General features: G+C 29.5%; 2 protein-coding genes across 8 annotated transcripts in view; one reads left to right on the top strand and one right to left on the bottom strand.

Moving 5' to 3' along the window:
• Positions 1-621: 621 nt before the first annotated feature.
• On the bottom strand, positions 622-4,615 carry LOC138934509 (vesicular integral-membrane protein VIP36). The gene is made up of 7 exons (XM_070298350.1): positions 4,311-4,615; positions 3,509-3,624; positions 3,198-3,395; positions 2,793-2,955; positions 2,289-2,455; positions 2,039-2,102; positions 622-1,958 (listed from the first exon to the last, which is right to left on the bottom strand). Exons 1-7 carry the CDS (start codon positions 4,435-4,437, stop codon positions 1,807-1,809), a joined length of 987 nt encoding a protein of 328 aa, XP_070154451.1. The 5' UTR covers positions 4,438-4,615; the 3' UTR covers positions 622-1,806.
• Positions 4,616-8,828: 4,213 nt separating this feature from the next.
• Positions 8,829-17,388, top strand: part of Phcl-1 (pH-sensitive chloride channel 1) — a 47,737-nt gene continuing 39,177 nt past the window's right edge. For 3 of the 7 annotated variants that reach the window (XM_070299505.1, XM_070299504.1, XM_070299499.1), the window contains exon 1: positions 8,831-9,145. The gene's annotated coding sequence lies outside the window, so the exon portion shown is untranslated. Of the gene's footprint in view, positions 9,146-17,388 lie in introns of all 7 variants that reach the window. The other 4 variants (XM_070299501.1, XM_070299496.1, XM_070299497.1 and 1 more) reach the window with 3 other exon arrangements.

Here is a 17,388-nt window from a genome sequence, read left to right as displayed (position 1 = left end):
TATTATTATAAAAAAAAAAAAAAAAAAAAAAAACATGGAATTTTGTGTAGTATTGGCTAAGCTATCTAATTGAACTATCTTAAAATTCAATATTACCTGAATGATACAACTTTTAAAGAATATTGAAAATATATGTACAATACAAACAACAATTTAATTTATATATTGATGTTAAGTGTTTAGATAATTATTAACAAGCATATCTGTCTGTATATTAAGAACAGTTTCGTCATTGTATCACATAAAGATAATAGGATCGTAGAAAAGAGACAAAACAGATACAGATGTGCCTTGGTGTTTTCTGTTCGAATAATTTTATCGTTGATAATAAAAGTACTCTATTTGCTTCTTTGAAGCAAACAAATTAATTAAATGCATTGAAACACCATGAACTCTTCTTGCATTCTAATGTACAAATGTATATTTTTGTCATGAAAAATATATTAAGAAATATAATGCAAAATTCAAAATATTGTCTTACTCCAACATAGCAATAAGTTTTAATACGTCATACATGCGCGCGCACACATACATATACACACATTCAAACAACCCACCCATCCCCACTCACACTTTCATCTTTACCTATTATGAAAAAGCAGAGAGACTTATCATTTATAATTATAGACATATTTATTTTATATTTGGCAACAAATCATGATACATTATTGTTTGGAAGGATAACATCGTATCGATAACAAGACAATTGTTTATTAAACTGTTTGGTTCCCTCTTTTTTAATTTCCATATAAAAGAATTTTACAATACAGAGTTCTATACTATTTAATTGTTTTATATAATGAAATACATTAAAGAATCCACCATACTGCACTTTCTTCATATTGTACTTGCGCGCAATGTTATTCCAACATTGCATAATTCATGTGACCAATATAATCTGTTTAAAATTGTAGATATATATAATCTGCAAAAAGTTTCTAGCGCAAACTTTATACAATATGGTAGCTTCGAGTATAATATTAATTTCCTTTATGTACAGATATAAAATCTATATTAATAAAGTCTTTCACTATATTTAATCTGTATTTGCAAATAATTACCTAGGGAAAAAAAAAAAAAAAAAAAAAACACCACCTCGTTTCCTTCAGAAAACATTCTTTTTATCTGTGATGTATTTCCTTAAACACTTAAAAAAATCACTGAATATATTAGAATTAGCTTACATTCCGATTTTGGACAAAAGTTTCGGAACAAAAATATGTCGTGGCAAAGGTCTTGAAATTAATGTGTACGAGTTTTGCCAAGATCTTTCTAATATACAATAGTTAACAATGTACACATATGATACATTCAAGTTCATTATTATCTCTTCCCAATATATCTTTTTTACAAATCAAATATATAAGAAACTGTTTTGTCACATTCCTCGTGATATCTTGTAAGAAATAATAACTTTGGTTTATAAGAACTATGTGTCATAAATATGTATTTTTAGGTAAATATAATAAAATTAAATAAGCATACATTAAAATCCAATTAATGATGACAATTGACAATCAATTTAATGTCAACATTCTGGGACAATATTCTGCAAATGTTTGAATTGTTAGAATATTTGCATACATACACATTTCTCCTTTATCCCGAAAACTTTTACTCTTGCAACAAACATTTATGTAATAAATTTAGGCTACGATTTATACTAATTCATGGAAAAAAAAAAAGAAGACAGTCTTGTAAGCTTTTTATAATCTATGTATCTATGTACAAAGGATTCCGGATAAAAGAGAAATCGGTAAATTACGACGCTCAAGACATACATGCCGTTCTTAAAAGAAAACTGACTTAGTAAAAACGCTTTCTATTATTTTCCTGGTGCTTCTGATACAACATAACGATAATGACAACGCAGGCTATTAATATGAGTGCACTAATTAGCATGATTAGAAAAAGTTTTATACCACTCATGCCAGATTGTTTTGCATCTTCCACGCGTTCTGAAATAGAGAAGAGTGGTATTGAAATAAAAGTTTATATATATGCATACAAAAAAGTATCCTTTGATTGTCTCTCGTACCTCTTGGTGCATCATAGAACGCTGCTGATGGCACAATTTGAGACCTGTCTTCTTGATCTTTAGGCTGCAAATTCATTTATATTTTCAAGTAATGTTAATTTGTGAATTATATTATAATTATACCGTTTATATTTTAATTGGTTTATAAAATTGGTTACATTACATATATAATTTATCATACATTTAATATAGAATAGAAACTATAGAGCAAAATTTAGTAAAAGTTTAGTAATTTTTTCTTAGCGCTTACATCATCTGGTAGATCTAATTCAAACAAACGAATTGACAGTATATCATGATTGTCAGACAAATCACCAGTGGTTGCGGAGATTCCGATATAATATCCTGTTGGAAGTTTAACATCAACCACTAGAAAGCATTGTTTCCATCCGAGTTTATTGGCAATATCTGTTGAAACTTCAGTGCAAAAAAAAAAAAAAAAAAAAAAAAAAAAAAAAAAAAAAGGAAAGAAAAAGATTAGCATAAAGCGTATGTTTATATTCTAACGTACATATATACATTCATGGATCAAAGAAAAAGCTAATCATAAAGATGATACAATGTAAGCAGAAAACAATTCATGTAATAGAGCAAAGTACAAATGATGAATAAGCAGTATAAGAAAAGATGCTACATTTCTTACTAATACTGATAATTTTTATTATATTGATATTTTAATAATTATGGGTGCCACATAATATAATAGATGCAATCAGATGTATTTTAATATTCAGTTATATTTGTTTTTACGTACCAGTTAAGGTATCTTTCTCGTATCTTATAGATATATGTGTACCATGTTCTACATTTCTAAATTTTGCTTCGCATCCTGCGAGTTGTGTATGAGTGCCATCGCGATCATGATCGTAATGTAGAGATCCATTATTGACCATTGCTGAGATATAGGGATGTTGATGCTATTTTATAAAATATATCACATATGTATTAAAAAGAAAAAAAAAAAAAACAAAGAAATATGAATAAAATTTTAATGCATAAATATTACAATATACAATATTCAAAATTTCAAATACAAATAAAAAGAATTCAAATAATTGAAAATATTCAAACTTTGGTCAGAATTTTAAAAATACTTATTGTTAATAACACAATCTATACACTCTCCATATTGCTACAAAATTATATATATCCAACATACGCTATGTGCACCGTTATGATTGCTGTATGTGTCAAGTATTACTGCTAATCCTTGAAAATAGTCTTGATTTCCAAATACTGGACCTGGCTTCATTCTTTCCTTGGTATACCAAATTGCAAAACCATCTCCAAATAAATCCTTTCCCTTTCCATGCACTTTAAACTCAACTTGTAATTCCCAGTTTCGTACGTGACATGGCTATAAACATGATAAATTTACAAATCTTACTCAATATATAATACACATACATTTGTATATACAACAAACACAAATATATTATTAAAGGAAAATGCTATAGGGAAAGTGCTTACTATAGAATTCCATAAGGCACCTTGTTTACTTTGTAAATCAGGTGTTATCCTGATATAATTATTAGTTACCATTGTACTTCCCATAAAGTCCCAATAAGGTATTGTCATACCTGTGCCTATTATACATTAAATATAATCTTATGAATGCAAATATTTATGTTGTACAACAATTTGAATGAGAAAGATAGATTTTATAAATGTACACATTGATAATAGTCACTATATCTTATAATAATATATAATATTTATAATTTCTAAATTATAATATCTTATAATAATATATAATATTTATAATTTTTTATATGACTTACCTTGAATATATTAGAAAGTTAGGATTTGTTATTAAAAGTTATTATTTACTATTGAACATTTTATAAAATTTTATAGTTCGTGTTACTAATCTTCTCGAATAAAATGGGAAATATACAATATTTCTAGTATACTGTAGTTTGAAAATTTCTAGTAATCTATAATTAAACATATCTCGCGCCTTATATTTAATCGTCATATATCATATCTTTCATTTATATTTACTTACGTTGATCGAATATTACGATAGATCATGAATACTTTTACTTTATGCAATTGTAAAACGAATAGATGATTTTCTATATAACATCGTAAAAAAATCATATGAAAAATAACTTAATTCATTGCTTCGTAACCTCAAATTCATAGTGCAGTGAATCGTAATGTAGGACATTGCAATTGAATAATAAATAAACAAATCATTACGTGTCAACGTCGATACAAAAACATCTCTTATGTGCGAAATTTACTAATATAATGGAAATCGGCAAACCTTGATACGGCTTTATCAGACAATGTTCTCGTTTCATGTAATCCTTTGTGTTCCATTCTGCGGCGAACGACTCCAAAATTCCGACGATCAGAAGCAGCCACAAAATTACACTCATGTTATCCTTCATCCGTGACAAAAGAACGTTTCGCACTGTGTTTTTCTATTATTTTAATATAAATTATAAATACATACGCGAAGAAACGATTACAACGCGTTTTCCGAAATCCGAAGCAGCTAGCAGCTAGCAGCCACCCCGCTTCAGGGCTTCAGACTTCAGACACGAGACACTTCAGCCAACTGCAAAAAAAGGCCATCATTCAACCACAAACCACAAACTTCTATATAATACTAGACCGCTAACTCCTGCGAATATATGGCCCCGAAAAATATGTACACAACACATGCGCACACAGCGCATACACACATGATTCCTTAGATCACGCATGTGTAGATGTTCATTTCTCATACGTGATATATAGAACGCGTTCCACTTAACGACCGCACGCTCGCAAGCATCATCTAAATCTATCTGTGTTTAACTTTCGGTGAACAACAAGGATAAAATGATACGTAGAAATGATGAGTAGAATCCTATATAGGCTGTAGTCGGGAAGCCGCTAGAAATGCTTCGAAGCGTTTGATTGACCAATCAGAGTAAAGATTTTTCTATTCTGATTGGTTAAAGCAACGCTTCGAAGCATCTCTAGCGTCTTCTCGACCGCGGCCATAATCAGAGAAATGACAATGGCGTTCCGCTTGCTGATTGGCTGATCGCTACAGGCCCGTTCCACTTAATGACTGCAACGCTCACGTATTATTTCATCTTTGTTGTTCACTGAAAGTTAAACAAAGACAGATAATGCTCGAGCGTTGCGGTCGTTAAGTGAACGCGTCCTATGTTGGCGGTTAGTTTGCACGTAGTGAATCCTACGTGCAAACTAATCGCAACTGGCGTACCACAAGTGAGAAAAAAGTATATTTGTAATGTTATTTTCTAAAAAAAAAAAAAAAAAAACATTTTGAATATCTCTGAGACATTTTTAAGACATTTTAGATTACACATGGACAGCTGCGGGACCAACATGGCGATCATGGGAAGCATGGAAGGGGTAACGATGTCGCTTCTCTGATTATATATGTATAGCAGCTCTATTATGCCCGTATCAGACTACGTATTGAAAATTGAAGATTGAAAATTAAAGATTGGAATTTGATTAATCAGAACAAAAGATACTAAAATTTCTTAATCCTGATTGGTCAAATTTCAATCTTGAATCTTGAATCTCAATCTTCAATGCGTAGTCTGATACGGGCTTAAGACGATCTTAAATATAAAGCAATTAAGGAGCAATCGTTGTATATTGGATATATTTACAGTAGACTACGGAAAATATGTTTCTCCAAGAAAATGATTGATTTTTTTGCTAATATATCATAAAAAGATTAATTATACAAGTGGAGCGATCGCGAATATCATAATAGAGCAAGCGAGATATAATTATTCTACTAAAAAATCAATAAGAAACATTGATTAAACTCTTTGATATATATAGTTATAAACAATAGAGCTGTTATATTATGTTTGAATATTCTCGTCATTGGGTGCTGAGCCATATAGTTCCGATAAGCGATTGATAGGTGGCGACGGCGTCGCTTGAGAAATTATTAATTTGTTAATTTTTGATAAAAAATGCAATAAATCATGAAAATAATGACGGAGCAATATGGAGCAATTAAGGAGCAATCGTTCAATGCTGGATATAATTGCAAAAAACCATTAGAAATATGTTTTTGAATGAAAATAATAAATTTTACGTTTTTTGTAAATATTTCAAAAACTATTAATTTTAAAAGGGGAGCAATTGTGGATTCTGACGGAGCAATTAAGGAGCAATCGTTTGAGCTATTAATTATTAAAAAATATGAACTTTTAGCGCCAACTTATTTCCGGTTGACTTGACAATGTTTTATGACTTAAGTCTTTGTCTTGAAGTAACGCACAATACTATCTTGTAGACAATATTGTGCGTTACTTCGAGGCAAAGACATAAAACATTGTCAAGTTAGCCATTCTGCTCAAGCCCTAACGCGTGATCGCTTATCTAATATAAATGAAATGACTCATGGTTCCTGCACACAAGATCCTGCAACAACGATCGTTACGCGATAAAAGGCGACGTGGTAGCCAATCAACTTACACCTTGTCCATAAGAACGAAAAATTGATTGGTAAAGGCCATTGCACGTGAAAAAATTTTAATCGTAACCGTAAGACCGTAAGCAAATCAATAATCACAGTTCAAACATTTTTATTACGTTTTAGAATGTTTGATTGTGATTGGTCGATTTGCTTACGACCTTACGATTATGACTAAAACTTTTTAACGTGCAATGGCCTGTACCGCATTGCCTTTTACCGCGCGAAAAGCGTTGCCGCGTTCTGCGTGCGGGAGCCATCATTGTTGAATTTTGAGTTATGATTGGCGGGAAAACGGGCAAGAAGAGAGTCCGTTGTTCCTATATATTTCCGAGAAAAAGGAATGGACGAGGACCTGATGGTGTTCAGACTCTCTGTTGACCGTCGTATATGCGCGGATTAATGTCTATCGGGCTCTGTAGTGGTCTCTGCAAAAGCAAGATTTTTACGGTTGCATCATAATAATATAAAGTAACAGTAACATAACATCAATGTTATAATTTTCTATTCAGCAACATATCTGTTGCATAAATACAAGGCATATTACATTGCAGTTACATCGTTGAGTGGGAAATTATAGTATGATATTAATACTGTGTTATTTTGTGTTTGCTGGGATACTACTGAAATATACACGGTGTGGAAAAAATACCGGGACCCTAAAATATCTCGTAAACAAGACATTTGAGAAGAAACATAAAGAAGTTGTTTCAACAAATACATCAAACGGTGATATCCATTTGACCTTAATCGTAGTTATGAAAGAGATCTCATGGTCAACTTTGAAATCTTAAATAGAAACCCTTACTTTTTATTTGATATTCTTGTAGCTTATCTCGAGAGCTTTTCAAAACATTATAATTAAGTATTTTTTCATTAAGTACTTTTTAAGTTATTTTGTATCTTATTTTGACATATTTTGATATTAAATATAAAATATCTCGTAAAATATTTAGTTTTCAATAACCTTACCGTAATATTTTTATGTACAGAATAATGAGACAAATCAATTGGTATAAAGAAAATAATTGTTTTTAGAAAAAGTATGTAATTATTTATAATATATTTTTTCAATAACATTTTTTTTTTTTTTTTTTTTTTTTTACATCAATTGATTCATCTCATTATTTTGTACATAAAAGCATTACGGTAAGATGATCAAAAACTAAATATTTTACGAGATATGTTATATTTAATATCAAAATATGTCAGAAAATATGATACAAAATAATTCGAAAAATACTTAATGAGAAAATACTTTATTATAGTGTTTTAAAAAGCTCTCGAGATAAGCTACAAAAATAACAAATAAAAAATAAGGATTTCCGTTTAAGATTTCGAAGTTTACCTTGAAATCTTCTTCATAATTACGATCAAAGTCAAATGGGTATCACTATTTGATGGATTTATTGAAAACGTACAACTTTTTTATGTAATATTTTTTTTCTCAAATGTCTTGTATTCAAGATATTTTAAGATTCCGAAGCAAGGAAAATTTTTTTTGCAGTTTTTTTGATTTGCTGGGACTTTTCAAATAACAGACAAGCCGCCCATCTCTTAAAGGAGGCTAAGAAAGGCGATAACTTATTTTTTCAAATAAAATAGTATATAAATTTTTGCATGTTTGAATAGATCTCTTTTAATACGACAGCATTTACTTAAAACGTTTCTTTTTTATATTTTGTCATAATTAAAGAGTTATGATAAAAAATTTTTGACTTGAAAAGATATGTTTTCCAATAATTTTCCCCTCAAAACGCTAACAATAAAATTAACAAGACTCTACTGTATTCTTTTAACAAAATAAAAACATATAGAAACATAGTGCAATATTGCAATAATCAGAATAAATAATATTAAGTAATAATAAATATTACTTTTATATTTTCCATTAATAAACATTTATTTGAGCTGTATTCACTCGGCATTAAATATACTAAAAACTTCTCAACATTAATTAATATTTTTTTATAAAGTCAACATCTCTTACTTTTACAATATATAGCGGTAATAATTAGTGGAAAACACATTATTTTATGATAATTGAATATTCTTTATATAACAAACTAATTATAAAGTTCTTAATTTCAATATTTATTTTAGAATTTTTAGAATAGGCTACAACTGGAAGCAAGATTTTTTTTGCATTGTTGTTCGCGCATTAGCGTCCCAGATGAACTTTAAAACGCACCGAACGGGCCAATCGCGTTACGAAACAATGACGGGTGCCAATGAGAATGGGTAGCTAAGGAGAGAATGGTCCGCAGAAGCATCGGTGGCGACTAGTAAGACCCTTGCTCGAGGGGTGGCAGCGGTGTAGCGGCACGTCGCGACGATCAAAACTACCCTCCTGTCAGTCTGAAAGTCGCCGCGTAAGTTCGTTAGTGGACTGCGACATATGTGTTAGGCTTGGATATGCTGTCATTGCTGTCGTTGTTGTAACCGCTGCCGCGTATACATATACGCGATAAAACGTGGAAGCATATACGTGATTACGCAAATACGTGAATCCAAACACGCGTGACCGTGTATCCCGCCGGTGTGAATTGCGCGAGTTGTGTTCGCTTTTGTACGAAAGGATTTAGCTACGACGAGCAGCAAATCGGACGACAAAGCTAACTTACATTTGCCTACTCTTGGTGAGTCTCTTGAATATATGCCAGAAATTCGCTCGTGGATAACATAAGTCGTATAAGAACCGTCATATGAGCTCTAGCGAGAGAGAGAGAGAGAGAGAGAGAGAGAGAGAGAGAGAGAGAGAGAGAGAGAGAGAGAGAGAGAGAGAGAGAGAGGAAGAGGAGGAGGAGGAAGAAGAAGAAGGAAGCTGAGAGATGAAAATCTAGATTCGATCCACTTTACGATAGTGCATTTAGAATGAAACGCTTTCGTTAAAGTGCTTCGGTCTTCTCTTCACTGCTATTCTTACTGCTGCTTTAAACCAGATCAAGATTACAATGATTTTGTCACTAGTATATAATACAATATTTCTAATTAATATTCGCGGAAATATGTAGCCACTATAGCATTAATCGCTCGCAAACATAATTAGCATTTACAAAAGTATTGATTGTCTAGAGGATTGTTTCAGATTATGGTTATAATGGATAAGAAAAATGTCTAAAAACAGATTCACTTGTACAAATTTCTAACAAATGGAAAAATCTCGATTCTATTAAAAACACTTAAAAGAATGTACCCTTCAAGATCTCCTAACAGAATAATAATGAACGGTCAACTAACGTAATATCCAGTTTTTGTCATTGTGGAATGTGATATAAACAGGCAAATATTGCTTTTATCTTCAAATATCAGTCAGTTAAAATATCTCATCACTTCAATCACTCCAATCACTTCAATCACTCAAAAAAAAAAAAACAAAAAAAAAAAAAACAATATGATATACATAAAAATTTACAATATTAAAAAACAACCAGATCTTAAATTTAAACCAAAAACATTAAAATAAATTATATATATATATATATATATATATAATATATGTGTATACTATATATTTAATAACTTGATATATATTTTGTAAGAAAAAATCGTTTTCAGATAGCTGTAGAAGCTGCGATCAATTAAGATATCTTGTAAAGAATTTATATACATATATGTAATTTTTCTTAATATAAATTTTTTACTTTTATTAATTCTTCTTTGATTTATGTACACCACACACACACACACACACACGAGCGCGCGCGCGCAACTGTGTACATAAATTATCTTCTATATATTTAATAATTTTTACTTCTAATATTTTTTGCATTGCTTCTATTTCTTGCTTTTTGTAGGTTGCAGGATACAACAGCAGGATACAAAATGTAATCACGCCATCACCATTTTCACTACTTCGATATATTCGGTACAAATTCATCAAAACGAAATTTAATTTAAGCATACGTCAATCATTACGATTACAGTTTTTGTTATGTATGAGTTAGCATTTGCTTCATCTTTTCTGATTGCTTACCCTTATACCCTTGTGTCGTTGAAATGCGGATGACTCTTTAATGAGGGACTGTTTACCCTATTATCGTTTCAACCTGTAATATCCCGTTGACAGATTGATTACAATCATATGAGGACGCGTGAAAAGTATGGAAAATATGAAGCTATGTAAGAAGTTTTATCGAGAAACACTTTTCACTTATAATTTAAAGATATGCTTGCACAACTACTCGTAATCATAGATATTTTTATTTATGTATTTGAATGAATAAATAATTATTTTGTAAAGGATATTCGCGAGGAATAGTCACGGTTGCGGCAATGTATGCATCAAGGTAGCAGGCATTTTGAACACTTGTAAATTATTGCAGGCATCCACACATTTAAACATTTTTCCCGAAATCTGTGAGATAATTAAATTAAATTTTAATAAAAGTTGTTTCTTTTTTAAAGCTCTATCCAACAATATCCCACTTGACCTATGTTCTTATTTGAAATTTTAAAACTGATCCCAATTACACCTATTTCCGGTCCCGAAAAATGGAACTGTCACCAATGATTACTTTGGATATCCATTAGTAATGATAACTTTTTACCCAACTTCTTATGACATCACATTTTTTAGAAAAATGAGTCGTCTGAAGGATCCGGTGTAAATTTTTGACAAATTAAACTTTAAAAATACTATTGGATAATAAAATATTTTTTTATTTTTTACAATTTTTCTTTTACAATTTGGCAGATAAAATTGACAAACAGATAAATACATTATAATTAATGAATTTAATTGTGCAAGTGGCAAATGAGTGCGCGAAATGCAGGAAATAAGCAGACCACGCAACTCCATGACGCTTACTTACTTTATTGCAAAATAAACAACATCGCTTGTAGATAGCTATTGAACAATTTGAGATTGTAATCATTAAACTATACTTGTGCTTGAAAATTAAAAACTTTGGGGTATCATTAGCGACGTTTAGTCTTTTTTTAACACGTTTGTCCAAAAAATATCCGCTAAAAATTTTTAAAATGCGTTCAGAGAAATAATTTCAAGTCTAATATAAAAATAAAATTAGAAGAATTCTAAGAATCTTCTAGAATTTTTAATTGAACAATCACTATATAATCATAGGAAATATGAGAAGTGGGTTAGTGGTGAAACAATGGTTGAAAGCAGGGGAAATAAAGTTCATGCTTGTAACAAGCCAATACCAAAGAGAAGAAGGGGAATGTACGCACACCATCTGAATTATGAGCGAATATCGATTTCTCGCTCTGCACGATTCGTATTTTATCGAGGACTGCGTGCAAAAATAACCGCAACATCGATATTTTTCGTTATCTACTTTCAGAACGATTTTACCAGCGACATTGTTAGTTAAACCATATTGCCATTTATTCTTGTAAAACTTAATTTATTATTTATGTATATATTTTTCTCTCCGAGAAATAATAAATATAAAATCTAAAGCTCTAAAATAAATAATATAAAAACAAAAGAAAGTAACGCGCGGGCTAATAAGAGCCAAGCGTAGAAAACAGGGCGCGAATCATTATCCTCAAAAACTATTTTTTATTATCTAGAATCTAGATAAACGTTTCAATGTTTTTTCAAATCATTTTTAGTAAGTAATATGTTAAAAATTGTGGCTCCAAGCAATCAATGATTTCGTCATCTATACATACTAATGTATAATATAGTATAATATGTATAGATGACGAAATCGTATAATTAAAGGAACTTTTTGAAGACAATTATTTGCGCCCTGTTTTCTGCACTTGACTTTTATTTATCCATTTCTGTCTTGTTTTTATAATAAATATTAATTTGTTAAACTATTACCAATTTCTCAAACTACTCGTATTAATAGAATTAATATCCATAATTGAAAGTTGAATATATTTCTTGTTGTTAAAAAATGGTTTACTCATGGATTTATCTAGATATATTTTGTAAAAGATGCCTGCAATTTCTTCTATCAAACATGGTTTATGCGATTTAAAGAAGCGATAAATAGTCGTGTATGTAATCACTTTTTAGCAGTTTTATTTTTAAGATTATATTGTATTTTGAATTATTGCGGGAAGTTATTCCAGTAATCGAGAAAAATAAATCAGGTGGGAAATATATATTTAGATGCAATAATATCGTTCAAAACATATATATATAATACGGTTTTATATATGAATAAATATCTTCTGATATATACATGTGATATCATTTTCCGTAAAAAAATAAATGTAATATATTTTTCTTCTAAGGACAATTATATGATACTCGCACGCATTAATAAATGTACATACATATATGTACATATAATTGGATATCATGCTTGCACGCGGTATTTACTTCGGATTGCAAAAAGACGATTAATTAGCTTTGTTTATCGTCGTTGCTTTCTCTAACGATGTAAACACGTAGTAACTCTCAAAAATTATAGATAATACATACTGTTCATAGAAAACTTGACGATGTTCATATTAAATATTTAATTTAATAAGATTTCCAATGTTTATATAGAGGAATAAGGATCTGTTGTTTGATTAAAAACTAATAAAATCATTTATAGAAAAAGTACATAGCGCAATTTTTCCATATAAATTTCTCAAGTTTTATATGCATTTACTGAGCGTAATATTTTGCATAGCATTGTTTGCAAAGAATTTTATATTTACATGTAAATATATATGTAGCTACATTCGAAAAAGCTTTCAAAAAGGTTGTTTTAGTATCTTTTACTTTTTAAAATAGAGGTTTGCGTTTTGCTCTGTGGATTATATTTTCAAAAGATTACAAATACATTAGATTAGCAACATTCAAGCGAAGCGGGATACATTCATTTGCAGCACGTGAACTTTTGACCTCGTCCTCCGTTTTGCGTCATTAAGTCGGCATTGCGTATAATTCTTAGAATTATTCTTACTTGCATTTTATTCGTTTTCATGATATTCAAAGTTGGAATATTCCGATTCTGAAAAAAAAAAAAATTGAAAAATTGAAAAATTTGAAAAATAAATTGATAGAAAGAAAGAGAACTTTGTTGATAAATTAGAAATTTGAAAGATAAATTTGTGATAATTTCAAGAATCTGCGAAATAACAATTATAGTTAGCAAAGAGATTTATTCCTTAATTTATTACTCATTAATTGCTAATATTAAAGAGTAAGAAAAAATCGTATTTTTAAATATTACTTTTTTTCTATGTCTTCTAATATGATAATCTATGTGCTTAATGTATAAAAATTGCGGTCAATGTATCATAAAAAATCAGCATTTAATATCAAATGTCCAGTACGAATCTAACAATAAGTCAAAAATTAGGTACGGAAAAAATTGCCATTACTTCAAATAAGAAGCAACGTTAAAACTTTTATGTTTTTACTTCGATCGGATGGATCGGCCTTGTTAGAATCGATCGTTAATTTCGCTCCCCGACTAACTGCTCTAAAAATAATTTATTGATTTTGTTTCATTAGAACATGCTCTGACTTTGTATTGCTTGTCATTTTTATACACTGAGATCATTTGCTCCGTTCATCGAACTTTGTTTGATCGATTATCAGAATATTTGATATATGTATGTTTATTTATAATGCATCAAGAAAATATATGTCATATATGTTGTCTGTCATATATTATATTAATTGTCAAAGAAAACGGAGAAAAGTATTTCTTTTCTAGGAAAGTTTTTTTGAATCTAAAACTTCGTAAATTTTGAGAATTTAAAAGATGTTGAAAGAGAGAATGAGAAGAGAGAGTTAAAAGATTGTGAAGAATCATGCAAGTGGTCGACGATACATAATAAAAAATGTTTTATAGTTAACTTATATTTATTGTTTCGCAATTTTGAGTATTTAGATTTATAGTTCGCGTTTTCGGATAACTTTCGCTACAAAATGATGCCAATGATAGATTTTAGTGTCAATAAATTGGAAGATTCTATCTGGATTCCTTTAGAAGTTTTGTACATATATTATATGTTAATTTTTACAAATTTTATTTGTGATTGCAAATATAATGCATTTTAATGTCAAAAATATATAAATCTAGCATTTTGTATTTTTAAATAAAAATAGCTTGTTTTTGAAATAAGGAACATTATATAAATTACAATCTTCGTTATTATTTACTACATTCTTTGTGCAAAATATTAAAGTAAATATCATTGTGACGCATATAACAATTATAATATTGTAATTTACAGATCTGCATGATTTTACAGTTTGGAAAAGACGAATAGTTTTCTATAGTTTTTGGTGCGTTGAATCTGCAAGGCAAAATGGTCTATCACGTCAGGTTTTCGTGAAAAATGGGATTGGGAACTCCCAAAAACGTGTTTTTTATCATTTTTGAAAATTTGTAGCAGACGAAGCTGATGTGCAAAAGATTTCAGAAAGGGCTCAAATGAACGCTTAAACATTGTACTTTAATATAAAAATATCGAATCTTTCACCGCAGGTACTATCGAATCTCAAGCATGTTTTATTTTAGGGGTGTAGTCGCACTGTGTCAAGTAGAACGATTGTCTCATGCAATCTAATTGCAAACAGTAAAAATTGTCTCATGCAGTCCGTTGCAAACAGTATAAATTTTAATCATAGGTTTAATACGGAGATTAAAAGTGCTTAATCGTACTAAGAACTTTTTTTTTCATTCGTTAAAAAAATTGTTTAAACAATTTTTGACACAAGTTAAATAAATAATTTTTTACGAAATATGATCTTCTATTTTCATTTATTAAATTCACTATTAAAATTTTTACTATTAGCAATTGTATTTTCCTGATATTCTGACTAGCGTTTGAAGTTTTCGCTTTTGATACATATATTGTACGTGTGTGCATCTCTATCCACATAGCTGGTATAGAAACTTTTATCGGTATCTGTCAAACTGTCAGAGACGAGTCCCCTATACATGGAGCAGTTTCTGTTTTATTATAGACGGTGTCGCATTTTGCGTATGTCCGAACGTATTAACTTAACATATGAACATTAAGTTAAAATCAGCTTTCGTAGAGAAGCGAAAGTAAAATCAGATTTTACCGCAACCATTTGTTAATTTGTAAACATTTATTAGTGTGTGTGTCAATATTCAAATATTATCAAATGTCAAATGTGATATTCTTACCAACAAACGAGTAAATTTCCTTGCATGTTGCCTTTTTCCAACAATATTGAAACTTATCTCTATTGATGGATGTATATAAAAGTGACATAAAAACTATGCTGACCAGTTGATTCTTCGTTGTGTAATAGGTACGACGCAACCTATTGTCTCCATGACGTCATTAGATAAATGCCACAATGACACTTTCGCCTACTTCTCTTGTATTCAATATCAATGTAAGGTATACGATCAATTTCTGAATAAGACCAATTACTAAAGAAAAATATAGCATTTTTATCGATACTAAGTTTTTTCAGTCCATATCTTCAAAAATACAAATTTATAAAATAAAGTAAATTATCGAATCTATTTTAACGTAAAACCATTTTATATATGAAATATTAATCGTATTTAAAAAACTTTTTCTAAAAAAATGTTTATAAATAGAAAAGATTTTTTTTAGAGATTCAGATTAATATTTCATACACAAAATATTTTTCTTATCAAAATCCAGATATTTCGCTTTATTTTATAAATTTGTATTTTTTAAGATATGCATTAAAAAGGCTTAATATCAATGGCTTAATAAAAATGCATATATATTGATTTAGAAATCGGTCTTGTTTGGGAAATGGTACGTTTACTTTGTTGCTTTGATGTCGGGTCAACCGAAATCATGCTGATCATTTATCTATCTACTAACGTCATTCTGATAGTCCACATATTGTCTGCTCTTTGATGTCGCTTCAAGAAAAAAATCTTGTTAAATATATATTTTATTCTAATATAATATTTTATGACATTTTAATGTCTTCTTTTTCTGTTTTTATCTGTTTAAGTTGCGATTGCGCGTTATTAATTATTGCTTTATTTAACAATTAACTAGCAAATAAGAATAAAAGCGCGGGTATTGATGCGCAAACTTATTATTGTTAAATTTTAATAATAAATATGTATTAAAAATACGTTTTGAATCGTTTTTTGGTCCATCTTTAATAATAAAAAAATGACGATTTTGGCATTTTGGCTAAAAAAATTGTCTTAACTTGATCAAAGAAATGATGATATTAAGATGGCATAAAAATATAATTGATTATATAAGCAATAACAAAAGTAATAAATCGAAATTATACTTGCACAAGACAGCTTCAGTCACAAGCCCAATGTTATGCTTTAATTGTGTTGCAAGCAATTGTAAGCTATCCAAATGCTAATAGACATGGTGCGGCTTTACATGCAATCGATAACATGTGTATATCGACGTTGATTGCATTCCGAATCAGAATTAATCCGAGGTATAAACAAATTATGTAACTATATTGATTTATACAATATAAATTTATTTTCTATGAAATTTTTCATTTCCATTTGATTGATAAAAACATTACAAATTTCTAAGTTAGCGTCAAAAGAACGTTCAAGTCTTTATAGTGGCATAAAGTTCTAACTTTGAAATGGCTTTTTAATGTTAATTACAAATTCTTTTGTTACTTTCATTGTTTAAATTTTTTTTTTCTATGCAATATATTAAGGGGGGAAACCAGTGTAACGGCTAAAAAAAAGACTATTTTTAAGGATTTTTTTTCTGGTAGATAATTATTTTTTTTTCTAATTGCGTTATTAACATCACAAAGTACATAATTTGAATTACCTTTTGTGAAATTTAAAAAATGTTGATATTAATAGCTGCAATAGCCAATAATATGAGCCGCCTTAAAAAAAACGGACGTACGCGTAGCGGGGCAACAAAAGCCCCCCCCCCAAAAAAAAAACAAAAAAAAACAAGGATTTTCTTAAAATATAAGACAATAGCTTTAGTT

This window comes from Polyergus mexicanus, unplaced genomic scaffold, assembly GCF_030449975.1.
Source record: "Polyergus mexicanus isolate NDT 795.1 unplaced genomic scaffold, iyPolMexi1.0 SCAF_7, whole genome shotgun sequence".
NCBI lineage: Eukaryota > Metazoa > Arthropoda > Insecta > Hymenoptera > Formicidae > Polyergus > Polyergus mexicanus.
Note: the sequence above shows the minus strand (reverse complement) of the source record. Positions and strands in the feature narration are given on the sequence as shown.